Source organism: Mastigoproctus giganteus, chromosome 5, assembly GCF_048544385.1.
Source record: "Mastigoproctus giganteus isolate SK-2022 chromosome 5, ASM4854438v1, whole genome shotgun sequence".
Lineage (NCBI taxonomy): Eukaryota > Metazoa > Arthropoda > Arachnida > Uropygi > Thelyphonidae > Mastigoproctus > Mastigoproctus giganteus.
This window is the reverse complement of record NC_143579.1, coordinates 124,323,330-124,350,309: the sequence shown is the minus strand read 5'-3', so window position 1 is coordinate 124,350,309 and position 26,980 is coordinate 124,323,330. Positions and strand designations below refer to the sequence as shown.

General features: G+C 38.7%; 1 protein-coding gene across 4 annotated transcripts in view; it reads right to left on the bottom strand.

The window, feature by feature from the left end:
• The window catches only part of LOC150085682 (heme A synthase COX15), a 178,730-nt gene that overhangs the window by 57,465 nt on the left and 94,285 nt on the right, over positions 1-26,980 (bottom strand). For all 4 annotated transcript variants that reach the window (XM_090374186.1, XM_090374188.1, XM_090374184.1 and 1 more), the window contains 2 exons: positions 23,069-23,150; positions 2,826-2,980 (listed from right to left, as the gene is read on the bottom strand). In XM_090374186.1, the coding sequence (XP_090230312.1) occupies positions 2,826-2,980; positions 23,069-23,150 (237 nt within the window). The remainder of the gene's footprint in view (positions 1-2,825; positions 2,981-23,068; positions 23,151-26,980) is intronic.

Here is a 26,980-nt window from a genome sequence, read left to right as displayed (position 1 = left end):
ATTTGAGATCAAATTAATCTTTGTGGCAAACATAGTGGCATTCAAGAGTGAGTCTTGTGGGAAGCCTTCTTCTTGTTGGAAATTTTGGAGAAAGAAGTTTATATTTTGACTTGGAAGGTTCTGTTCATAAGGAAGTTCTGGATAAACATAGGAAGACTGCCTCTGAGGTCCAGCATGGTGCATATCAGATAGTTAAATGCCAAGCTTGGACATCCTATTGTGCCATCTTGACATCAACTGTACCAACAAATTGAAATAGTGCCTGTTACTGTTCACAGAAAATAGAAAACAATTCGGTGTTTTGTAACTCTGATCACTGGCCAAAGTGACTTCCTTAAAGCATGGGACTTTCTTCAGTGGTGAGTTCCACCCAAGACTACTAGAGCTGCTCCACCTCTTCATTCGAAACTCTCCAGAATAAACAGATTTGATTCTTCATTCATCAACCTCTGTCAATCTTGAACCTGAAGTCTGGATTCATGACAAGATGTACACAAAGTATGCTAGATTCAGTCATATCAAACTTTTAATTTTACTTTACTTTACTGCTTTGTTAAAAAAAAATCACATTAATCTATTTTATACTTTATCATCACTTAAATTATGTAAATCTACATAGTTTGGCCATACTGAGGTATTGCCCTTATTTTATTTGATGGAAATAAATGATTTTATATACACTCAGGCCAATTTATGCATTGTTAAAAACAGGTTTTTGCAACATGCAAATCATAAAAATGTGGCTGGGTTTTTCAGCTCCATTCACATGCTGAAAACCACAAAATCTGGGAGGGGGGGCCACTACCAACTCCAATTGAAATAACTTAACAAGATCCTCAATTTAAAAGGATTTTAGAAATTCCTGCAGTAATAGTTGGGAAATGAACTCAGACAACTCCAAACAAAAGTGGCAAGCGATGAAACCACTACAGAGTCATGGTGAACTTCATGGATGATAATGTCCTACTTCACACAACATTGGCTATCTTGCTTTTGTAATCAATCTGATTAAGCAGTATACAACACACTGGGCAAACAATGTGTTTTGATCTCTTATGATGACTCAACAGCTGGAAGATGTCCTCCAGGAATGGTCAAGAGTCAATCAGGATATCCAGGGATAATCTGAGTGGTTTGATGCCTTGGAGCAATAAATTGTAAAAGGTCATATTTAAGAAAATTATCCCTTCATATAATGCATTAGTTAGGCTACTTCTTGAGTATTGTATACAGGTCTGGAAGCCTCATTTTAAGAAGGATGTGAAACTACTAGAATGGGTACAGAGAAGAGCAACAAGAATTGTCAAGGATACAAAAGGATGTAATTAATACTATATTTGCAGAACTGAAAGACTTCGTTCCTGCAATCTCCAGAAGTTGTTAAACCAGGCACCCGAGATGAGACTTGACAAGTGTTTAAGATTTTAAATGGATTGAGTAAACTAAATGGTGACAGCATACTTATTTTTCCCAAACAACATACATAAGGAGACAAATTTAAATTGACAAGGGATGCAAAAATTTGCTTTCAGTCAGAGAGTAACTTAATTATTGGAATATATTTCCATCTTGTGTTGTAGAAGTGGATAGTTTGAATAAATTTTAAGCATTATACAAATTATTACAGGGGATGGACAGATGATGTGGGTATGTTTATTTTTGGCTGATGCTACATAAGCTTTCTACCAGGCAATCTTATACAGCATTAATATTTTATTAAACTCCTTTGTTTTTCATTAGCTAAATTTTTGCTGCCTGTTCTGTCAATAAGTTAAAAATTTGCCTATTTAATATTTAAGAAACTTTTTTCTAATGTGGTTAGTGATAAGGTGTGATAATTACATAAGTGAACAAGTGGGAAATGGGGGGGGGACTCTTCACTGCATAAATGGCTAGATTCTTTAGGTAAGGACATTAAATGCGCAGCATTGATTTGATTTTGGGTTTACTGGTGCAACAGCAACCTATGCTATAATGTGCCAACCACGACATGCAGCTTTGCTGTGCATTTAATGCTCTTACATGAAGAATCTAACTGAAATATTAATAAAGCCGTATGCTATATACCTGTATCTGAGGATTTCAGATATAGGTAAAAAGGTAAAGGGCAGCCATTATCAACCCACTGCAGGATGGAAGCCTTCTCAACAATTCATGTTGAGGGAAATGGACCATAATCTGCCACGCTGGTCCAGTGCGGATTGGCAGATCGACCGTATGCAGCAGTCAGGGGCTTGAACCCCGGTCTACTCAAAGAGCGTGTGCTACTGCACTCCCGCTCCTGACCACTCGGCTACGGAGGGACTACTCAGATATAGGTATATAATATAAAGTGACATATAGAAATGAAAGTTTATAGTTATATCTTACTGCTTTTGATACATAATTTATAAATCTGTTAAAAAGAAACTTTTTTTTTTTTTAACAGGAGGAGTCACTGATGTAAAGATGTTAAATAACTGGATGTAGTTTATCATACATTAGTCTGCCAAAAAAAATCTGTAAAATTTAAATCCTGAAGTCAGTTTCATGCCTACATTACCTTATTTATTTGAATACTATATTTACATCTATGTTTTAAATTAATTAATCAAACTGTTTACAGTAATTTATTTCTCATAGTTAAAACTATATCTTCAGTAAATGAACATATGGCCCACCTCGCATATCTGACTGTTTTTGGCAATGTAGTTTTATTTCTTGTATAAGTTTATTTCATAGCAGATCTTGTCAATTTGACTCCATTTGGATTGCAGTTCTCATATCTGTGGAATGGAAGAATCCTTATAATTGGATAACTTTCTAAACAGAAAGACATTACTCACCAGGAGTCTGTGGACAAATTGCACAGTAGTAGGGTTCTCTGTAAAATTTCGATATATAGGAGAAAATTCAAGGATATCTGATGGTATCCAACGATCTGCCATCTTTGGAAATGAATTATATACAAGTCCAGCTTCTAGTCCTGCTACAAAGGCACCTAACAGAGTGAAAAGATATTATCCAATCACATATACATAATGATCCTGGAAAAACAAATCTGATTTTTAATTTCATTTAATTAAAAAAAAAGAAATGGTGTCACTTGCCATATTTTAATGGCAAGTGACACTATTTATTTCTTCTTTTTATGAATTAAAAATTGTAAACTTTAACAAATAAAATAAAATTTACAAGATTTTTACTCTGGTTGATTGTTGACCCTAGAAATTATTCTGCTCCTACTTACTGAGGCCAAGTCCTGAATGCTACGGCTTGAGTCTACGTTTCACTTAGACAAACATCAGTCAGTTCTGCTGAAGTTACTAATATTGCTTTTAAATTGAATATCATATCCTGAACAGATGAATCCACTGTACATTTTAAAATCTCACACATTACCTGACAGAAAAACTGGTACAAGATAAGTTCCAGTACAAAGATGTCTGAGCTTGTGGGAACAATTAGTTTTTTGAAAATTTTTACCATATTTTTGATTAATTATCATATTAAATTGTGTTCTACAAATAATTTAAAGTCTTAGTCATGTTCATTAGTTTATTTTTAAATTTAGGTAGTGATTTTGTAAGTTACAACTTACTATTTGTGCGGCCATTGTAACAGTGTTTTGGAGAGAATATTGTAACATATAATGAGTAGTGCAGTGGAAAGTATAGTTTTGTGATAAATAAGTAGCTTGAAGGTTCTAACCACTTATTGAGCATATATCTTTTTGCATTTAGCCGGGGAATTTTACTTTTTAGTAAGAATATAACTAACTTAATGCAGTGATCATAATGGTATAGCTTAACGTATAACTTGATAGCGTAATATGTATCACTGCATTTAGGAATCTATTAGCTTAGTGTAATATTGTCAATTAACCAATTAAATTGTATTTAAATGGAAATCATATCCCAGACTAGAGCAGCAAAGCAATGGGCATAAAGTAGCAGGAGTACTGTGGCTCAGAGGAGAACTGAAAGGCGTGATTCTCCAACATATCAGATTAACCAAATGTGCAACTTGTGAAATGTTTGCTCAGGCACTGTCTGCAGTAGATGATGAGAAAAATTTTATGTTAAGAGACTTTTGTAAATCTTACGATATTTACCACGCCATCTTAATAAGGTCTGGGCAGAAATTACTAAAGGCTGTTTAAATGGCATATGGAAGAAAATATGCACATGGCATGTAAAAGGCTTCGAAAGATTTGAAAAAGACGAATCATATGAAGATGTTACAGATAAGGTTGTAAAGATTGCAGAGCTACTTCAGTTGGAGGTTAATGCCAAAGAAGTTGTTGTTGTTATTTGGTTTTTAGGAGCATTAGCAAATAAGGCCATATTGCTCCAGGGATATGCGATGGTCATTCTATGACCTTTCCAGATCCTCTGTATTTGGTGGTCACGGGCTTGAACCCTGGTCTAATCAAGAAGCGTGTGCTACGCACTGCTGCTCCTGCCCACCTGGCTACGGAGGCACCGGCCAAAGATGTAGAGGAGTTAATAGAGGAAGAGAAGGAATTATCTAATGAAGAACTTATTGACTTGCAGGCAGCGATAGTGAAAGAAGAAATTGCTGACGAAATTCAAGATGAACCAAATGAGGAGCCAAGACGCTTCATCACCAGAAAGATGGCATTTTGTGAAACTGCATCGGCAATGGAGAGGTTTGAGAAGACGGATCCTGACAGCGAACGATTCTTAAAAGTTAACAGAGGGGTGAATGATATGCTTGCTTGCTACAAATAAATCTACGATGAAAAGAAAAAAGTCACCGTCCAGTCATCCATTAATATGTTCTTTCATAAAGTTGAGTGACTGACCCCTTCTAAATCTACACAGCCCTCATCCTCCGCAGAACTGTACTTATCAGCTGACGATGTCGATTCTGGCAACGATGCCGAGAGGTAAAACTTACTGACGTTATGCCTGGCTCCTCTCTTTTTTTGTAATTTTATAATTTTGAAATTTGCACGCTTTTGTAATTTTTCCTGTGCATTAGATAAAAAATTGAATAAATACAATAAATAATTCTATTTACACATTCGTCAAACATTTATTTATTGATTCAATCAATTCAGCGAGCACAGTTGCGAGTGCTGCACAAGCATGGGGAAAATTCCGACTTACGTAGCGTTCCATGGAATGCAACCCTTACGTAAGTTGGAGAGTTCTTGTATTTCACTTTGGAAAGGCAGACCCTTAATCGACCCTTTGTAGGAGTATGGTTTTGGATGCCCAGAATGTGAATGTTGTGTTCCCTTATTATTTTTGAAAGATTATTTATAACGATAATAGTTGTTTGACAGTTAAGCTGGAGTATCTTGCTATATCGGTTATTATTCCTATTAGGATTTCTATCCATAATCTGTTCTTAGTTTAATGTTTTCTTGAGCCTTTAGGTATTCTGGGCATCCGGGGGTCTCTGTATGAATGAGTACCCTTTCTCTTCTTTAGTCTACAGTTGGGACAGGTCTCAGGGGAGTGTTTATTCAGGCACTCTTTGTACTGTAGCCCACTGTGCCACAGTGACCACATGTTGGGTCTTCTTGGTGGCAGGTTTTAGAGGAGTTGCCATAGTTGAGACACATAGCATTGTTGTGCTATTGTGAAGTCTTTCACTGGGTGAGCAGCATTCCACAAACACTCTTTTACCTGAATTGAATATAGCTTTCCTTATAGTCGGGGGGACCTCTACCACCCAGTGCTGGGCATTCCTGGCCTTTGATCTTATCTTAAGTCTTATCCTTAGTTGTCTTTTTAGGTCAATCTGTGCTAGGTCATTTGTTTCCCAAAAGGTTTTTGAGCATCATATCTTCTGTGAATTTCTCCTCCATCAGGTATATTTTTTGTCATAAATGATAATAGTTAGATTTAGTTTTTTCGGTGTGTCCACCTTTAGCCCCCAGGTCCTGGATCTTCTTCTTGTTCTTTATTGCTTCCAGATTTATACTTGTAGCTGTTTCCATACTTCCAAAGGGTCTTGATTTGCAGTTGCTTCAATTCTGTCTTCATTTGGTTTGTTACTTTGTGTTTCACCTCCTCACTGGTTTTCAGCTTGGAGTCTTGGGGTGCCTCAATGATGAGTACATGTCTTGACTCATCATGTCTGGGGTTAATTTTCCTCTGGTCTTGTTATTGTGGATTTCTGGCTGTGACCTGGGCAAAGCTGATTGGAGGTGTGCACTGTGCCTTGGTGCAGAACTGGCCAAATAGGCCAGTTCTGCTATTTTTAATTCCAGCTTGGTGTTTTCAACGGTCAAGTCCACCATGAGCTTTTCCATTGAATTCCAGACCTTTGTAATCTTGATAATTATGGAGGAGGTAATCTTACTACCCTGTTTGAGGCAGTCCAACATACTGGTCTTTAGGGCATATGTATAATCTATTGTATTGGAGTACAATATGGAATCAGGATCTCCAGTGACCACCGTATCTGAGAGGGTGGTTTCTTCCTCTTTAGTTTGATGTTGGGGGAATTCTTTCCCCAAAGTGTCCACAAACTTAATAAGGGGCTCTTGAGAACTCTACAGGCTTGCACCTAAGTCTTCTGAGGCCATTGTTAGGTCAGTGGGCATTGTTGGTGAAGCAAGAATGTCTCACTCAGGCAAAGTCGTATCCATGGAGTCACAGCTTAAAGATAGTTGTTCACGATGAAAGTTTCCAAAGTGATCAATATTGAACACTTTTGATAGTTTGTGTGTTGTGTGCGCATGCGTGTGAACAAATATGTGAATAAAGAATGAGGTAGGAAAACAATGCAGTGTATGGTCTGCATCAAAAACTAGGGAAGTGTGATGGGGAGAGGAGTAGCAACAAAGAGAGGATCAGGTGCAAAGCAGCAGGGGATCTCCAAACAGAGTGGAGGGCCAAACATTATAAAATACAAGGCACTCTGATAATGCACCTGCACAAAATATTATATAGTTGGTACACATCAATATCATACACGAGGTGCTACCCAAATGTTTCTGAAATTTTAATGTTGTGCGGGAACTACGTCTAGTACAGACTTGAGGCACTCGGTAACATTGCATTCATCCTTTGTGAATCAGTGTGCCATGTGGTGCCGGGCTGGATAGAGTCAATGAATATTTATGTGCAGTTCTTTGGCAGTGTGTTTCGCATAGTTTGTGATTGTTGCGATGGCTGATGTGAGAAAGCAAAGTGCTTGCATCAAGTTTTGTTTCCTTCTTAATGATACAGCAGCAGAAACTCAGCAGAAAAGAAGATTCCACACGCTTTTGGTGACAATGCTTTATGCCAGATGCAGACCTACTACTGGTTTAAATGTTTTAAAAATGGTTGAATGTCGGTTGATGACTACGATTGCTCTGGGCGCCCATCATTGAGTACCACCCCGGAAAATGTTGCAAAAGTTGGGGCGTCGAACCATGAACACTGCAGATGGAACATCCATGGCATTTCTAGCATTGTAGGACTATCATACAGAACATGTCAATGGATTTTGTCAGACAAATTGAAAATAGGAAGGACTGCGGCTAAGTCCACAGTTAGTATTAGTAATGGTCGCATGGTGCAAGAAAGCCTATGGCTTATGCTGCACCAGCCAAAAAAAAACCCTGAATAAAAACAATGATAAAAAAATAATAATAAAATAAATAAATAATAATAATTAATAAAAGAAAAAGAAATTAAACCTATCACTCTATGCGCTTCCCTCACCCGAAGGTACTATCCAGATGACGGTTGAATTTCCCCAAACTGTCAGCCTCTACCACCCATGTAGGCAACCTATTCCAGTAATTTATAACTCACTGGCTAAAATAAAACTTCCTGCAGTCCAATCTAAACATTTCCCCCCGTAACATAAATTTATGTCCCCTAGTTCTAGCATCATTTATAATCTTGAAAATTTCGTCCTCATTCATTTTACTGATGTCTCTCAGAGCTTTAAACATCTCAATCAAATCGCCTCTAAGGTGTCTAGTTTCCAAACTCTGCAACCCACATATTCAAAGTCTTTCTTCATAAGGACGGCCTTTTGCTGATCTCACCAGGCGAGTTACCCGTCTTTGCACCCTTTCAAGAAGCTCGATGTCTTTCTTTAGGTGCGGTCTCCATACTTGAACACAGTATTCCAAGTGTGGGATAACAAAAGCCTTATATAATGGGATTATCATGTCCCTATCTCTACTTCCAAAAGTTCAATAGATCACCAATAGGACACCATGGGCCTTCCATGCAACCTGTTTGCAATGCTCAGAGAATTTCATGTCTGACCGTATTGTAACACCCAAGTCCCTTTCCTCCAGTACTGGGTTTAGTTGAACCCAACCAAGTGAATAAGTTATTTTGGGATTACTGTAATACCTTACACTTTGTTGGATTAAAGCATAGCTGCCATTTTACTGACCACTCCTGAAGTCTATCTAGGTCTTTCTGAAGAAGCTCAGCTTGACAGTGATCATTAACTAGTCTACCAATTTTAACATCATCTGCAAATTTAGACATCACGCCCTCTATCCCTTCATTGATGTCGTTTATGAAAATTAAAAACAACAGTGGTCCTAATACTGATCCTTGGGATATCCCATTTCTTACATCAACCCAATCTGAGGAATAGCCATTTATCACAATCCTCTGTCTCCTGCCCTGAAGCCATCCAGCTATCCATCTAAGGATTTTTCCCTGTGATTCCAACCTGTTCCAGCTTATAAAGTAACTGCTCATGTGGGACTGAGTTAAACGCTTTGCTGAAATCCAAATAAACAATGTCGAAATTATTCCCTAAATCCAGCTCGTGAGTGATCCTTTCGAAATAGCAAACCAGATTTATTAGACATGATTTTCCCTTTACAAAACCATGCTGAGTATCCTTGAGAATTTCAATTTGATCCAAATGATCCTAAATTCCACCCTTGATCATTGCCTCCATGATTTTCCCTACGACTGAAGTCAGACTGACAGTTCGATAATTTCCCACTTCACTCTTAGAGGCGCCCTTATGTATGGGAGATACATTGGCAATTTTTCTTTTTTTTTTTTTTTTTTTTTTGTTAGTTGTTGGTGCATCAGTTTCTATGCCCATATTGCACCTCCAAAGTTTTTGCATTTTACTGTGATCCAAGCCCGAGGCGGGAATCAAACCCGCGACCTTTGAGTTGCCAGGCAGGCACTTTACCTACCTGGCTAGTATGGTCGGCGGCAATTTTTCCAATCCAAGGAAATCTCCCCAGAGTCTAGTGATGCTCGCATAATTAGCCTCAATGGTTCAATGCACTCACTTGCCGCCTTCTTAAGATTATAGAGTATATTCCATCAGTTCTAGGAGCCTTACTGGCCTGTAGGCTCAAAAGTGTTTTCATTAAATAATCTTGCAAAATTTCAATATCATTAATTACATATTTTCAACTTCGCTCCCACAATTTCCCATTGCCACAAAAGGTTTTTCATTTGTAAATATCAATGCAAAATACCTGTTGAGTTCATCTGCAACGGCAGCTGGTGTATTTAATACTATTCCCTTTCCCTTACATAAAGGTCCAATCTAGTTTGTCGTGCTCTTCTTGGCATTTATACATGTGAAGAATTCCTTATTCCCCCTCTTTGCTCTGTTTGCTAGTGATTTCTCATAAACTGCCTTTGCCCGTTGAACCTTTTCTCTGGCTCTATTACAGAATCATCTTGTAGCTGTTATAGGCTTCAGTACTTTTTATTGCTCTGTAACTTTTCCATGCCATGTTTTTCTGCTCAAGTAATGTGGCAACTTCACTATTCATCCAACTTGGAACCCTCCTCGTGGAGTATTTTTTTAATGGTAAATACGCATTCAAGGCATCTGTGATTAATGTTTTAAAAGCATACCACAGTTCAATTGTATTCATTCTCTGTGCGATATCTACCCAGTTAATAGAGGCCGTGTAGTACCTTCAGGCACTGTAATTTCCTTTTCTGAAATTAAAACCCATTCCTTTGCCATTTACTACTCCTACCTCTTTCATCATCATCCACTGTAGAACTCCGTGATCACTTCCTGCTACTGGTTCCTCTACTGTCAGCCTTGTTATGTCATCTGATTCATGGGTGATGATGAGGCTTAGGATATTCTTTTCTCTAGTACTTTCCCTGACATGTTGATATAAATAACAGTCATCTAGTTGATTTAAAAATTTTGTTCCATGTCGAGTTTCCTTCCCATTTACTCCAATCAATTAGCATTAGTAGAGGCATTTGATGCAAGAAAGCAAGCTTATGCAGCATCAGCCAAAAAAAAAAAAAAAAAAAAAAAAACCCACTTCCACTTCACCCCTCTGTTCGTTCAAAATACCTGTCCAGCTGAGCCTTAAACTTATTTAGGCTATCAACCTCCACTACAAGGGATGGAAGTCTGTTCCACCAACCAACCACCTGCTGGCAAAAGGCAAATTTCCGCACGTCTATCCTACATCTGTCTTTCCTCAATTTGAATTTATGCCCTCTCAGGTGATTATTCTGAGCTAGAGGAAGAATCCCATCAGCATTGAGCATGCTCATACCATTCAAGGCTTTATACACCTCTATCAGATCACCTCGCTGGTGCCTAGTCTCCAGACACTGTAATTTGCAAAACTTAAGCCTTTCTTCGTAAGAGCACCCCTTTGTTCCATTCACTAATCTCGTTGCCCTTCTCTGTACTCGTTCCAGCAGCTCTACATCCTTTTTGAAATGAGGCCTCCAGACCTGTATACAGTACTCTAGGTGTGGCCTGACCATTGCCTTATACAAGGGAATAATCACCTCCTTATCCCTGCTGGAAAAATTCCTGTATATCATTGACAATACTCCATCAGCTAATCTTGCAGCCCGTCTGCACTGCTCAGAGAAATTCATATCTGCCTGCACAACCACCCCCAAGTCCCTTTCTTTCTCTACCACTGTCAGTGTAGTACCACAGAGTTGATACGTTGCTCTGGGGTTGCTGTTTCCCATTGTAGTACTTTACATTTGTCAATGTTAAACTTCATTTGCCACCTCTCAGCCCATCTGCTCAACCTTTCCAGATCCTGTTGCAGCAGCATAGTGTCAGTAGTGTCCTTGACAACCCTGCCAACCTTTGTATCGTCTGCAAACTTGGACATTAAGCTTGATATACCATCATCAATATCATTTATAAATACAGAAAACAATAATGGACTGAGCCCTGAGGGACTCCACTAATAACATTAGTCCACGATGAGCAGTGTCCATTGATTACCACTCTCTGTCTTCTCCCCCTCAACCACCCCTTTATCCATAGCAGCAATTTGCCTCCAATGTCACACTGCTCCAATTTGTGTAGCAGTCTTCCATGTGCAACAGTATCAAAAGCCTTTCTAAGATCCAAGTATATAATATCAAAGCTATTCCCTGCATCCAGTTCTTTTGTGACTGCATCATAGTATTAGTTCATCTGACATCCATTTTGGCCTAAACCTTGAACAATATTTCTTAGTTGGTATGTAAAGCCTAGTAGCTTCCAAGATAAGTTCTTTGAATGCTTCCCATTTTGAATTTGCTGTTGGTAACATCATCAGTTGGTCCCACTGTATAGAATTTAAATACTGTCTCAGTCCATCGTAGTCGCCTTTACGGAAGCAATAACCCTTCCCTTTACCCCTAATGGTAGTTACCTCTTTGAGTATATCCCACTTCAGCACACTGTGATCACTGCCACCTAGTGGTTCATTTATCTGCAGATTCTTAATGCATGAAGAATCACTGCTGATAATCAAATCAAGAGTATTACTCCCTCTAGTTGACTCCCGAACATGCTGATGTAGAAAACAATCATCCAATAAATCCACAAAAGCCCTGCTAGTATGTGAGTTACCAGCCCCCAAATTCCAGTCAATATCTGGGAAATTAAAATCTCCCATTATAAGACTCTCTGATTTACTGGTCCACTCTATTTCCCTGTACAGTTTCTTATTATACTCATCAGAGTCATTAGGCCTATAGCACACTCCTACTCTCAATTTTGATCTCCCAATGCTTATGTCACACCAAACTGACTCAACACTGCACTGTCCAGCGATGTCGACTGGCTTCACTTCCTTGGTTTTTATGTGTTTCTTAACTAATAGCATAACCCCTCCCCCCTTCCTATCCTGTCTATCCTTTCCGTAGACGTTGTACTCCCCAAATTCCAGTTCTGCATCCCTTATATCCGTGTGACACCACGTCGCTGATATCCCAACAATATCTGCCTTTGATGTTTTGAGCAATACCTCAAATTCATCAAATTTATTTACTAAACTCCTAGCACTGGTGTACACGCAAGTATACCTGCACCTGTTTCTATTCTTAGCTACCCTAACACAATCCATGTGTTTACTTGTACCGCAATGGCTCCCAGCAGTCTCTGAAATATCATGCATCTTGTTTTTCAGGCTTCTGCTCATTCTAATAGAAGGAGTGCAAGAATCTCTTTCACCTCTGCCAGTGGCTACTGTCAATCTATTGGTCTTTGTCTCCCCCCAATCTAGCAGTTTTCCGACCCACCTAACACTGCCTCGATAGCATCAGCAAATATTCTTGCACCCTTTCTATTTAAGTGTATCCCATCCCTGTAGAAGCAATCTCTCCTGTTAACAAGTACAGTCCAGGCTGAAAAAAAATCTACCCCTTGAGCCTTGCACAATCTTTCCAGGACCGAATTGATCGACAAGGCTCTCATCATATACTCCCTCCTATCGTGTCTGGGCAGAATTGCAGACACTTTCAAATTCAACCCTAATTCTCGGCTTTTGTTCAACTGTACTTGTTAAGTAAGTAAGTTAAGAAGCAAAAGATGATTAAAACAAACAGCTATACAGAGAAGCCATAAATCAGAATGTCTTATAATGGGGGATTTTAACGTTCCAGATATTGACTGGAACTTGCGGGTTGGTCACTCACAGAACATGAGGACTTTTGTGGTTTTATTGGATGACTGTTTTCTACAGATGCATGTTAGAGAAGCAACAAGACGGAATAATTGTCTTGATCTGATTATTACCAGTGATTCTTCATACATTAAGAATCTGCAAGTAAAAGACACACAGTGGCAGCAATCAGAGTGTGCTAATATGGAATTTAAGTAAAGATGTAACTACCACCAAGGGGAAGGGGTTTTGCTTTCATAAAGCAGACTACAGTGATCTCAGACAGTTTTGAAATTCTAAGCAGGGGGACCAACTAATGTTGTTGCCAATAAAAAAATTCTAAGTGGGAAGCTTCTATGATTATTTCCATCAGGGAAATAATCATAGACGCTACTAAAAAATACAGTTCACGGCTTAGACCTAAATGGATGTTAGATGAACTTTTGAGACGTGGTGGAGAAGGAAAATGCATGGGATGCATATAAATTATCAGGTGATACAAAAGTCTACAGAAGATATAAACTAGTCTGCAGGCAGATTACGAGAAGTCTCTGGCAAAGAACGCAAAGACTTCTATGCTGATATTAGCAGCAGAAGGAAGGAAGGAAGGAATTAAATCACATTGGGCCAGCCACTTGATGTCATTAGGTTAACTATTGATGACCCTGCTTAGGTTGCTGGCAAATTGAATGAGAAATTCTTTTACGAAGGGGATGCCAGAAGTTCAAACTCTAACAGGGAACTAAATGATTTTGTAATAACTGAGAGAAAAGTGATAGAGAAATCGTTGCAAGAAAGTCACAATAAGAAAGGCACCTGGGATCTATCCAATTATATTAAGAGAGGCAGCGAAGAAAGTAAGCAAATGCTTAGCCATAATTATAACAGCATTCTTGGATTAAGGGGAGGTCCCCACAGACTGGAGATGGGTGAATGTACCTCAATTCACAAAGCAGGATCAGAACTGTAGTAATTGGGCTGTTCTAGGGAAAATAATGGCTTCACTATTAAAAGAAGCATTGTATGATCATCTAGAGGAGGCCACAATTATATTTCGGCCACAGACTGGCTTTGTTAAGGAGAAATCTTGTTTGAGCAATTTTATTGGTTACTACAATGTGATCACAAAGGAACTGGATGCAAAAAATAATTTTTATATCATATACCTGGATATCAAGAAAGCTTTTGATACTGTTCCACATAAAAGACTGATGCACAAATTGGAGAAGCTTGACATTAAGGGCAAGTTGCTGCTATGATTATGAAGGTTGAGTAGGAGAAGGCAGTTGTAATCAATGAACATTGCTCTTTAAGGACCAACATTATTAGTAGAGTCCCACAGGGTTCAGTGTTGGGCCCACTGTTAGTTTCCATATTTATCAATGATATTGATGAGGGCATATCAGGCTTAATGTCCAGATTAGCAGATGATACAAAGGTTGGAAGAGTAGTTAATGATAGTACAAAGGGTACTAGGAAAGTTTTGCAATACAGCTTTGTTTATTTAATTTTTTCAAAGTAATTTCCTCTACATTCAATACACCTCTCCATCCTCCGAAACCAATCTTTAAACCAGTTCTGCCAAGTTTCACTAGGGAGTAAAGCACACTCGTTGTCCCAAGCCCGTAGAAGGTCCTCATCACTGGAAAACCGCCTCCCTTTTAGCTTCATTTTCACATGCAGGAACAGTGCAAAGTCGCAGGGAGCAAGGTCTGGACTGTAGGGAGGGTGCTCGAGAAGTTTCAGTCCTGTCGTGGTCAAATATTCGGTGCAGGCTTTGGCGCGGTGACCTGGAGCATTATCGTGATGGAGGTACCAGGTGTCCATTCTTGACTTTGGCCGCAGGTCCTTCATAGATCCAATGACTTTAGGCAGGCATTGTTCAGTATACCACTTAGCTGTGACTGTCTTCTGCGTGTCCAAAACGACACGTTCCACAATTCCACTCGATTTGAAAAATACAGCTATCATTTTCTTCTTTACAGATCGGGATTTTCTGACAATTACGGGTGTGTCGTCATCATCAAAGACCCAAACTTTGTTTTGAGCCTTGGTCGGCAGATCGTAATAGTTCAGCCAAGTCTCGTCACCTGTCACGATGTTGTTCACATACCGAGATTGTCCCTTATCAAACTTTTTTAACATCTCCCGGCACCAAGTCACACGTCATGTCATCTGCTCTTCAGTCAGTTGATGCGGCATCCAGAGAGAACAAAGTTTCTTCACGTGCAAATGATCTTGCAGAATCGAACGAATTGCTGGTGCATTTAGGCCCAAAGTATCCTCTATCTGTTGGTAGGTCACTCGCCTGTTTTCGTCAAGCATTTTCCTCACAGCAGTAACGTTTTCCTCCGTAACTGACGTTCGTGGCCTTCCCGGCCTCTCAGAATCCTCCAGAGTGAAATTTCCCCTTTGGAATTCTCTATACCACCTGAATATCGTTGTACGATGTGGACAATCATCATCTAGTGCAAGAGTCATTTCTTCTAAGCACTGGTCTATGGTTAAACCACGCACAAAATTATACCGCAAAACTGTCCTTATCTCATTTCCTGACCACGATGCCATCGCAAGCACTTTACACCCTCACTACTAATGAATAACTGAGCCCATCGACTTGGCGCGGCGGCTACTATGCACGTATGAACATGTCTCAACATGCAGCAACAAGCAGCTTCCTGTGATTCATTGTTGCGTCATATTGCAAAACTTTCCTAGTACCCTTTGTATGCTACTGCAAAAGGATCTAGAAAAGTTAGGCAGATGGGCTAAGAAATGGCAATCAAAATTTAACAATGATAAATGCCAAGTACTGCGTATGGGTAGCAATAACCCCAGAGTAATGAACCAACTCTGTGGTACTACATTCTGGGTAGTGGAAAATGAAAAGACATGGGGGTAATTGTGCAGTCAGATATGAAGTTTTCTGAGCAGTGCAGACAGGCTGACAGAGCAGCTAATGGGTCTTGTCAATGATATACAGGAATTTTGCTAGCAGGGATAAGGAGGTGATTATCCCCTTATATAAGGTCAGGCTCACCTTGAGTACTACATACAGGTCTGCAGTTCCACATCCTCATTTTAGGATGTGGAGCTGCTGGAATGAGTACAGAGCAGGGCAATGAGATGGATGAGGGGAAAAAAGGGGTACTCTTACCAAGAAAGGGTTTAGTTCTGCAAATCGTAGCATCTGGAGATTAGGCACTTGCAAGGTGATCTGATTGAGGTTTTTAAGGCTCTGAATGGATTGAGCAAGTTCAATGCTGATGGGATTCATCTTCTTGCTCAGCCAACACACCTGAGGTAGCAAAAATTCAAACTGAGAAAGGGTAGTTGCAGAATAGATGTGAAGAAGTTTGCCTTCAGCCAGCAGGTGGTTGGTTGCTAGAACAAAACTTCCTCTGTTGTTGTGGAAGTTGATAGTTTAAATACATTTAAGGAAGAACTATACAAACTATGTGAGGGGTCTTTTTTTTTTTTTTTTTTTTTGGCTGATGTTGTATAAGCATTTGCCACTGCTAAAACTAATGCAATTTTATTGAAAAATTCTATAGAATGGAAGTGTTTAAGGAATATGAGGGTTGTTTTATAAATTTTTAGCCTCTCATATTTATGAAGATATGGTGAAAACATTACGCAGATCTGTCTCATCGCATGCAACTGTTAAAAATTGGATGGCTGAATTTAAACGTGTCAGAACCAGCATGAAAGATGAAAAGTGCAGTGGATATCTATTAAGAGCTGCCAATCCAAAATACATCAATAAATTTCACAACATGGTGATAGATGACTGGCAGCAATTGTTAGATGTTTGTTTGTTTGTTATTTAGTTTTTAGGAGCATTGCAACTAAGGCCATATTGCTCTGGGGATATGTGGTGGTCATTCCCTGACCTTTCCACATCCTCCGTATATGGTGGTGACGGGCTCGAACCCCGGTCTAATCAAGAAGTGTGTGCTACGCACTGCTGCTCCTTCCCACCTGGCTACGGAGGCGCCAGCAACTGTTAGAGAACTGGTTGAGGTCATAGGCATCTCAACTGAATGGATGCAAAACATTCTGCCATAAGAATTAGGTACAGTAATACCCCGACTTACGCGGTTTTGATTTTTTCGTTTGGCAGCACTGCCGCCCACTATCTTCAAGGTCGTTTTTCATCTGTTATCGATATACGGTGCGACGGCTGAGAATGAGAGCGAAAGATGAACAAAATTCAACTTTATTGTGCATGAGCTGCACACATATACAAGAATTTGTATTCCATCTGTCGTATTTATATGTGTGCGTTCGAATTCGTGCTCAACTTTTGTCGGAAATTACATCGTTTTCACGAGAGAAATGGATCGCGTCGGTCGAGCCGTATACAGTCAGTCCTCGTATAACACGTGTTTACACTACACGAATTCGATCATACACTATTTATAAATACGGTAATGATATCTTATAATATAACACGAACCGAATTGGCTTATGCACGATTCGCCTTTGTGTTTACAAGAAATGGCAGTCGAACGCAGAATCACCCCAACCGAATGCAACACGATAGGAATGAAGAGAAGATTCTGAAAATGTATTTATGTTTTTTATATCAGTGAAGGGGAAACACATTTCACCATAATAACGTAAAAACCAACACAATTCCAGCTATCGGTATGCAATTAGATCGAGTTTACTACCAGTTTACAACAGATTCCACTAGCAGAAACGCGACTGGATTGTTATTGTTTTATGGTAGTAACCCCTGGAAATGTGAGGTGTTAATAGTGTATCTCTGCCTTTATGGTGTTGTTTATTCAATTGCTACATGCGCGCAGCTTTGTTTATGCGTATCAAGCGTGCCTCCTCGTTTTGTAATTGTGCTTTTTTCCCTAAAAATGAGTAAAATACTTAAAAGGTGTGAAAAGGAAGCGTACTGGTCAAGACACTGCAGATTCAGAGAGAAAAAGAAAAGCAATTATCGATAAACAGAGGCGGACTGAGTCAAAAATTCTTACCCGGGAAAATTTGTAGTGGCCTCATACTAGCGTTTATGGCCAAAATCACACCGGGGTTTCCCCTTTAAGTCTTATGGCCAGTTCGCCTCTGTCGATAGAGAAAAAAAAATATGAAATTGTGAAACGCTTTGAGCGAAATGAAAGACCATGTGATATTGCATGTGCTACAGGCCTAAATGAAGCAACGGCGAAAAGCACATGACAATTGCAAACTTGACATGTTGAAAATTGAAAAGGGCTCAATTGTAAAGGGCTTAAAAATTTTAGAAAACATAGACTCCAACGAAGAACGCGTTATAGCTACAAAGCAAGAAATAAAAAAAATCATTAGCTTGCTACGATGAAATTCTGCATGAAAAAAAGAAGGCGCTGTGTTGTCAGACGAATTTGTTAAATTTTATGAAGCCATCGACATCGAAATAACTTTTTTACGTAAGTCATTTATTTTTTAATACATATTTTGTATTAATATGTATAAAGAACTGCAATTTTATTAATATTTTTCTTCTAAACTAGTGTTTTTGTTAGTCCTTGGTCCCAATTAAACAAAATTTATATGTATTTATATGCAAAGTTGTACCCCGACTTACACGAATTCGACTTAAGCGATTTTCGTCGGACCCACCTATTGCATAACTTCGGGGTATTACTGTATTAAAAAAGTTTCTGCATGATAGGTTCCTGGCTTTAGACACCCAACAGAAACGTCTTCAATTCAGAACTTCAAAGCAACTCTTTTTGGTTGTTATCAAATAGATTCTGAAAACTTTCTAGCCAGATCTGCTACTGCTATAGATGAAAAATGACTTTATAACTACCAAACAGGGTGAAAACTAGTTGGCAGTGATGAAAGTCAATGGAAGCATGCTGATTCACCACCTCCCAAGAAGGATAAGTCAGTCCACAGCAGGCAAGCTCATAGATCCCTGCCTTCTGAGATTTTAACATAGACTTAACTCTAACAAACTCAATTAGCGCTAGATTTGTCTGTGGATGGAAAGTCAAATCTGACTGGGTATTGAGTGATCATTGTGAGATATTTTATGAAATCAATACACATAGGGAAAACACTGTTGTCTTGAATCAATTACGTCACTTTTCTGTTAAGCATGCAAACTGGGATAACTTTGAGAGAAGTCTTCAGCAATCCATGATTGTGATCTCTCTGATTTATCTAACATGACAGGTGAGAACTCTGTGGGGTTTTTGCAAAAACTTATCTATGATGCGTGTGTAGCTGCTATGAAACGGAAACAGATAAAACATAAACCAGTTAAGTGGTGGACACCTCAGCTTACTCTATTGAAAAAACAGGTTAATAAGGCTGGGAAGCAATTTCAGAAGAGCAAACGTAAGGAAAGTGCCTTGGAAGTTATTCGATTAAAGAAAGACTATCAAAGTCTTCGTAATAAGTATGTCTATGTTATTGCTAAACAGAAATATGACTGCTGGAAAATGTTGGCGAAAACAGCAGGAAATAATGACCCTTGGGGATTGGTTTATAAAATATGTACTGGCAAATTCAGAGCAGCTGCTGATGTTATATATTCTATTGGCAAGGGCACCACTGAGACGTGTAGTTGGAAAGATTCCATGAGGGCAATCTTAGATCATATTATCATTACCTTATAGGTAATGAAAATATGGCTGATAACCCATGTGTTAATCTAGAACATCATCATATGCAGGCGTAGAATGAGTCGTATGGTAACAACATTGAAGAATTACCCTTTACTCATGATGAACTTCTCACCATTGTTAAGTCCATTAAAAATAACAAACGTCCAGGTATGGACTTACTGGAGGGAGAGGGTCTGACGTAGCCCAGTGGTCAGGAGCGAGAGTGCATAGCACGCATTCCTTGAGTGGACCGGGGTTCAAGCCCGTGACTACTAAATATGATAAATATTTGTATTGACGATTTATTGTAAACTCTACTGACTTGGTTGTCGTGCTGGAGTATAAACAAAAAATTTATTTTATTTATTTATTAATAAAAAAAGTTCTCTCATCTTTATTCAGACAAATTGTTACAAGTTTTTAATAACTGTCTAAGATATGGTGTATTTTCATCTCCTTGGAAAGATGCACTGCTCAAAATTATCCTAAAATCTCCAACCAAGCCAACCAGTTCACCTGCTTCATATAGACCTATTGCATTGCTTCCTGGTCATGGTAAAGTTTATGAGAAACTTTTAGCCATGCGGTTTACTATCTACCAAAGAAGTAATATTGGCGTTTCTAACAAACAATATGGTTTCACTCCTGGTGTACGTACCGAGGATTCACTTCACTCTTTAGTTTGCAATGTTCAGGAATCGAATTATAAATATACCTTTTGTAGACTTTGCTGGTGCCTTTGATTCCATTAGTTGGGACAGCGTACTGATGATGCTGCACATGGCTAAATGTTCTTTTAATATTTCCTCTATAATTAAAGATTACTTTAGAGATTGCACAGTAACAGTTAAGTCGAATTTTGGAACAATTATGCATCGTGTGACTCAAGGCTCTCTGCAGGGATCTGTCTTTGGTCCTTTAATGTAGAACTTGGTTTTGGAAGATTGGCTCAAGAGAGAATTTGACCACTTACACACAATAGCTTATGCAGATGATATGGTAATACTTGTGCACGGAAACACCAGAAAGGAGCTTGAAATGAGGTCCAATTGCATACTGAAGGAATTACGCAAATGATGTAATTTACACAGGTGGACAATCTCTACATCCAAAACTAAAATCATAATGTTGAAGGGTAAATTGGCTCTTAGCAGACCTCCGCTCGTAAGGTTGAATAGTATTTCCTTACAGAAGGTGCTAATGATTAAATACTTAGGAATATGTATTGCTAGTGGCTTGAACTTTATCCCACATATTAATTATATATCAAAGAAAGTGAAGAAATTTATTGCAATGATCTCAAGAATAATGCGGATAGAATGGGGGATAAAGGGGAAAGCACTCCATTTGATTTATGATTGCATTTTTCTGCCGATTGTTACATATGGTGCATCAATCTGGGTTGCAATCAAAGTAAGCAATACCAGAAAGCTCTATTCTAATACATCGAGTTATGTTACTCAAAATAATGGTGATGGCCTGCAGAACTGTTTCCACAGAAGCTTTGCAAGTGTTAGCTGGCAAAATGCTACTTGATTTGCAATTAGTGTTTAGAAGCCTATCCTTTTATTTGAGAAGAGGTATAAAATCCGAGTTGCTGGGCATCAAAATTAACACTTTAAATGACTTAAGAAATGAAAAGGAGAGGATTTGGGAGCTCCTTTTACAAAAATTGCAAAACAGATGAATTGTTCAGAAAAAGGTATAATAACATTCAAATTTTTCTCTTATGTTAATGGTGTGAATTATATTAAACCAATATAATTCACACTGCTGATTAGTACCAAATCTACGTTCATTCTTACTAACAGGTCACGGATCATTTTTTGCTAAACTGAATAGTCTTGGAATCGTAGCAAAATGCAACTGTATATGTGGTGATCTGGAAACACGGGAACATGTCGTGTTTAATTGTTTGGAATATGCTGATTTGCATTTTGATTTACTGAATAATGTTGATAATGCAACTCGTCTGGTGGATGGGATTGAGCCATTACTTATTAAAACAATGGAAACTTTTATTGCCTTTCAAAATTTTGCAAATTCAGGTTTCATGAGAGGAATATACTTTTGCAATTGGAAGAGTTAAGGTTGAATAATGGATGAATTAATGGACTGTACCCTCTTCTTTACATGGAATAGTATGTTAATTTTATATAGGAACAGAGAAAGTTCTTTGCAGAGGTGGACAGGATGTTGGTACTCTGTTTCCTTAAGGGTGGGTGTCCACTTCTGCTCCTGCTAATGCAGTTGGCAAGAAGCCTTAGTTGTTATTCTTGGATTTGATCCTGCAATAACACCTTCTTCCAGCTTGGTTTTGCTGATTAATATGAGTAACTTCTGTTGAGTTCTCTGGCTGTTCGTTGAACTCTGTCTTTTGGAGAATACCGGCAATGATCAATCTCTAGGATGTGATGTTTGTGCTCACTGTGAAAGTGTCTCTTCATTGTTTGCTGCTGTAGCCTACTTGTCCAGCTCGTTGTGATGATCAGTCTTTAGGATGTGATGTTTGTGCTCATCTGTGGACAGTGTCTCTTCATCCGTTTCTGCTGTAGCTGAGGGGATGACCATTGCACAGAACAATTGATTTGTAATGTGAATGTGAAATTTGTATTGTAAATAATTGTATACTGTACTATACTATTTCTATATGTATGGTGGATTTGCTAGATTTTTTTGGCTAGGGGCTGCTTTACTCAATAAAAAAAAAGAATGTCTTCTGAGATTCAAAAGGCATAATAATGGTGATTATCCAATGGGACAAGCAATAAACAGACAATACTGTGATAACTTAATAACCATGTAAGAAGCAATTGATTGTCAAAGATGCCAGGAAAGCTGTTCACACATTTGCTGTAGCCATAGCTGCAATTCACCAGCTGGCTATGAGTTGCTGCATTACCAACCACATTTGTCAGATCAAGATCCATCTGATTTCCACCTATTCTCAAAACTAAACACAAACTTATCTGTCCAACCCAAGCAGCATATGTCAAACACAACTATAAAGATGCTCATAGGCCTTTCAGGAGACAGTAGTGCAACTGTGAATGCAAGATGTTATGATCAACAGGGCTAACAAACTTCCAGTGCAGAATAATAATATGGCGTGACATATGATATACATACTGAGTAGTACAGAAAGAAAGAAGGGATAAGAATATATAATAAGAAAGAAAGAATATAAATGTAACAGAATATATAACTTGAAAGTGCACCAGTAGATCACTGAGAATTGCATGATCACTTGAGAAAATGCTTGGCACTTGGTAAACTTTTAGTTTGATTTAAAAGGATAAGCATGCAAACTTGACTATGCCTTAACTTTAGCCTACTAGCATATAAATAAAATACTTAGCATGAAAAAGCTAAAACTAAGAAAATGCAGATTACAGCATTTTCTTACGCCTGTTTAAATTCTGTTACAGATTCCAGTATAGGCCTCGCCAACCTCTCTGATTTTCACTCAAATTGATTCACCAGAAATTAGGAAGCGGCTTAAGTTCAAATAAGTAAAGAACATATTTATCAATTTGTGCTAGCACTAACATTCACTGATAGATCACTTCTGATCACTGATTGAAAAAAAAATATATTTTGAATTTTCAACAATTAAGCATCTTACCAGAAAAAGCAGCCAAAAATATTAAAGATTTAGCACCATGGGAAAATTTCCAGAAGGTCCTCATTTTAGGTGTGAAAGCAGTCTATAATAAATTTTAACATTGAAACACACAATTAATGACAGTCAATGCAATAAAATTATGATAATCAACAATCAAAGTTATGAGAAACTAAATTATGATAGACAATGTTAAAAAAAAAATATATATATAATTTTGTCACGATCGCCTCCAAGTATAGAAAAACTGTAGGAAGCAAGTTGGCTAAGTGCCTCCTATTAAGTGTCAAATATAAAGGTAGACAAACAGAGAACATCTATAATAAACTCCTATTACAACACTTTTGAAGGGACTGGCCCAGAGACCACTATAAACAAGATTCCCCCACCCCACTTTCAGAAGTTATTTTTCATCAATATTTTAGTAGATAGCATTGATTTTTTTTAAATCCTTTGTTACAATATGCATGAAGCAACAAGTTACATTAGGTTAAAAACATGCAACAATGTTTGCAAGCTTGCTTTTTGGCATCATCATCATGAACTTGGTTTGGCTTAGGTCTTTTAAGACCTGTTCCGTTGTAGCTCTTGGAGGTGGTCTTGATCTCGCCATCATTGTCTTGGTCGACCCGCATCTCTCTTGCTGTAGGTTTGTAGTTAAAGGCTAATTTTGGGATCCGGTCTGGGTTCATTCTTTCTAGGTGGCTGATCCATTTTTTCTGATACCATTTTATGTCATTTACTATGTTATCTACTTTTAATTTCTCACGGATATCTAAATTTCTTTGGTCTGGTCTTGTAAAGCCTAATAATGGTCTTAAAAATCTCATTTGTGCTGCTTCTAGTTTGTGTGCATCTTTCTTATTTATGACCAAAATCTCACAGCTGTAGAAGAGGGCTGATTTTGAAGTGATGTTTGTGCAGTCGTAATTTTGTTTCAGTTGTCATTTGTTTTCCGAAGTGGCATTTAATCGTTCGATTCATTTTATTATAATTTTATAGTTTAATATGGATGTCTTTCCCTTCATATGATATTAAATTTCCCAAATAGGTGAAGTCAGATATTTTTTCTATTATTTTGTCATCAATAGCAATTTTGACTCTTTGTATGTTTTTTCCACATAATCCCTTTTTGGCATCTTCAGCCTTTTTTCCTTTTTTTTTTTTTTTCAACAGTGCACTGTTCACTATATCAACTGGATGCACTTTTGATTTTATGTTTTTCTTAATTAACAGCATAACACCTCCTTCCTTCCTATCCTGTCTATCCTTTCTGTACACATTGTACTCCCCAAATTCCAGTTCAGCATTCCTTATATCTGTGTGACACCACGTCTCTGCTATCCCAACAATATCCCTCTTTGATATCTTGACCAGCACTTCAAATTCATCAAATTTATTTACTATATTTCTAGCATTGGTATACATGCAAGTATACATGCACCTATTCTTATTCTTAGTTACCCTAACACATCCCATATACCCACCTGTTTCACAATCACTGCCATCAGTCCCTGAAACCCCCAGAACTCCTTGCTCCAGGTCGCTACTTATTCTAATAGAAGTTGTGCAAGAATCACCTTCACCTCTAACTTTTAACTTTTAACGGCTACTTTTAACCTTTTAGTCTGTGAATTCCCCCAAGCTAGCAGTTTTCCGCCTAACACTGCCTCGATAGCATCAGCAAATATTCTTGCACCCTTTCTATTTAAGTGTATCCCATCCCTGTAGAAGCAGTCTCTCCTGTTAACAAGCACAGACCATGCTGAAAAAAATTCTACCCCTTGAGCCTTGCACAATCTTTCCAGGGCCGAACTGATTGACAAGGCTCTCATCATGCATTCCCTCCTATTGTGTCTGGGCAGAATTGCAGACACTTTCAAATTCAACCCTAATTCTCGGCTTTTGTTCAACAGTGACCTGTACTTGTTAAGTAATTCTGCCGGTCTCCTACTCTTAATATTATTAGTGCCAACGTGTACAACTATATCACCTTTTGTGCCCTTAAAAGATGATATTCGCTCTACAACGTCATCAACCTTTGCCCCTGGCAGACATACCCTGGTCCTGTTCCATCCATCCTTTTTACACAATATATTCCCCGTCTCCCTGACAATAGAGTCACCAACAATAACTAGTTCCTTTGGGATCAGCACTTGGAGATTGCCGCAGTGTCGCCTGATGCCCAGGAGTGAGCTCTGGCATTGAGTTGGGCAGCTTTTTTCATCTTTCTTTCTTTGGTAGTTATTGGCTCATCGGCTTCAGTGGCCATAATGCACCTCGCAAGGTTTTTTTTGCAGTACTTTGATCCAAGCCCGAGGTGGGATTCGAACCCGCGACCTTTGGGTTGCCAGGCAGGCGCTTTACCCACCCAGCTAGCCCGGTCGGCGTTGGGCAGCCGGGAGCTTGACGGGGCCCTCATATTAATTTCTTCGAGGGCATCTATCTTACACCTCAAGCTCTCATAGACGCCCAGTAGAATGCTGAGTTGATGCCTAATTTCTAGACACTCTCTGCACCTGGCACACACAAAGACATCCTCCTTGGCTAGATCATGTTCTGTTCCAGAGAGTTCGGCAAACATTTCACAAGTTGCACATTTTTTTTAGGCTGTGATGCATTGGAGAATTGCCCCCCCCCTGAGTTCTCCCCCGAGTCACAGCACTCCTGCCACTTTGTGCCCGTTGCTTTGCTGCTCTAGTCTAAGGCATGATATTTTAAATTAATAAGATCAATAAATTTAATTAATTAATTGTCAATACTACACTATCTAATAGAATCCTAAATGCAGTGATGCGTATTACGCTATACAATTATACGCTAGCGCTGCCTGGTGAAGCAGTGACGTTGCTCAGAGAGGGAAGCAGTAACGTTGCTCAGAGAGGGAAGCAGTAACGTTGTGAGCATTCAGCAGTAATGCTGCAAGTGGTGGAGGGTTTATTAAAGCACTAGTACTCATCATAGGAAAAATTCTAGAAAATCATCGCACTAGAAAGATCACTTGGGAACTATCGCTTGGCACTCGGGGCCAATGGACATTTCTCTTCACTAATGTTATTAGTGGAGTTCCACATGGGTCCATATTAGGCCCATTGTTGTTTTCTATTTTATCAATGATATTGATGAAGATATATCAGGCTTAATGTACAAGTTTGCAGACAATATGAAGGTTGGTAGGATTGTTAAAAATACAGTAAGAATGGTATGATGCTGCTGCAACAGGACCGAGAAAAGTTGAGCAGATGGGTTGAGATGTGGCAACTGTAGTTTAACAATGACAAATGCTTTGCATTTGTCAATAACAGTAACCCCAGAGAAACATATCAAATGTGACAGTAGCAGTAACCCCAGAGAAACATACCAAATGTGAAGTACTACACTCAGGGTGGTGGAGAATAAAAAGACTTAAAAGACTTATGGGTAATTGTGCAGTCAGATGTGAAGTTTTCTGAGCAGTGTAGACAGGCTGCAAGAGTAACTCATGGGGTCTTGTCAATGATATATAGGAATTTTTCTAGCAGGGATAAGGAGGTGATTATCCCCTTGTATAAGGCAGTCGTCAGATCACACCTTGAATACTGCATACAGTTCTGGAGGTCTCATTTTAGGAAATGATGCTGAGTTACTAAAATGCATACAGAGAAGGGCAAGCAGATTAGTGAGTGGAACAAAGGTTGCTGTTACCAAGATAGGCTTAAGTTCTGCAAATTGCACTGTCAGGAGAGTAGACAACTGCGGGGTGATGCGATCGAGGTGCATAAGGCCTTGAATGGTTTGAATAAGCTCAATGCTGATGGGATTCTTCCTCTTGCTTAGATTCTGGACCTGAGGAGGCATAAATTCAAATTGAGGAAAGACAATTGTAGAACAGATGTGCGGAAATTTGCTTTTAGCCAGCGGATGGTCGATTGCTGG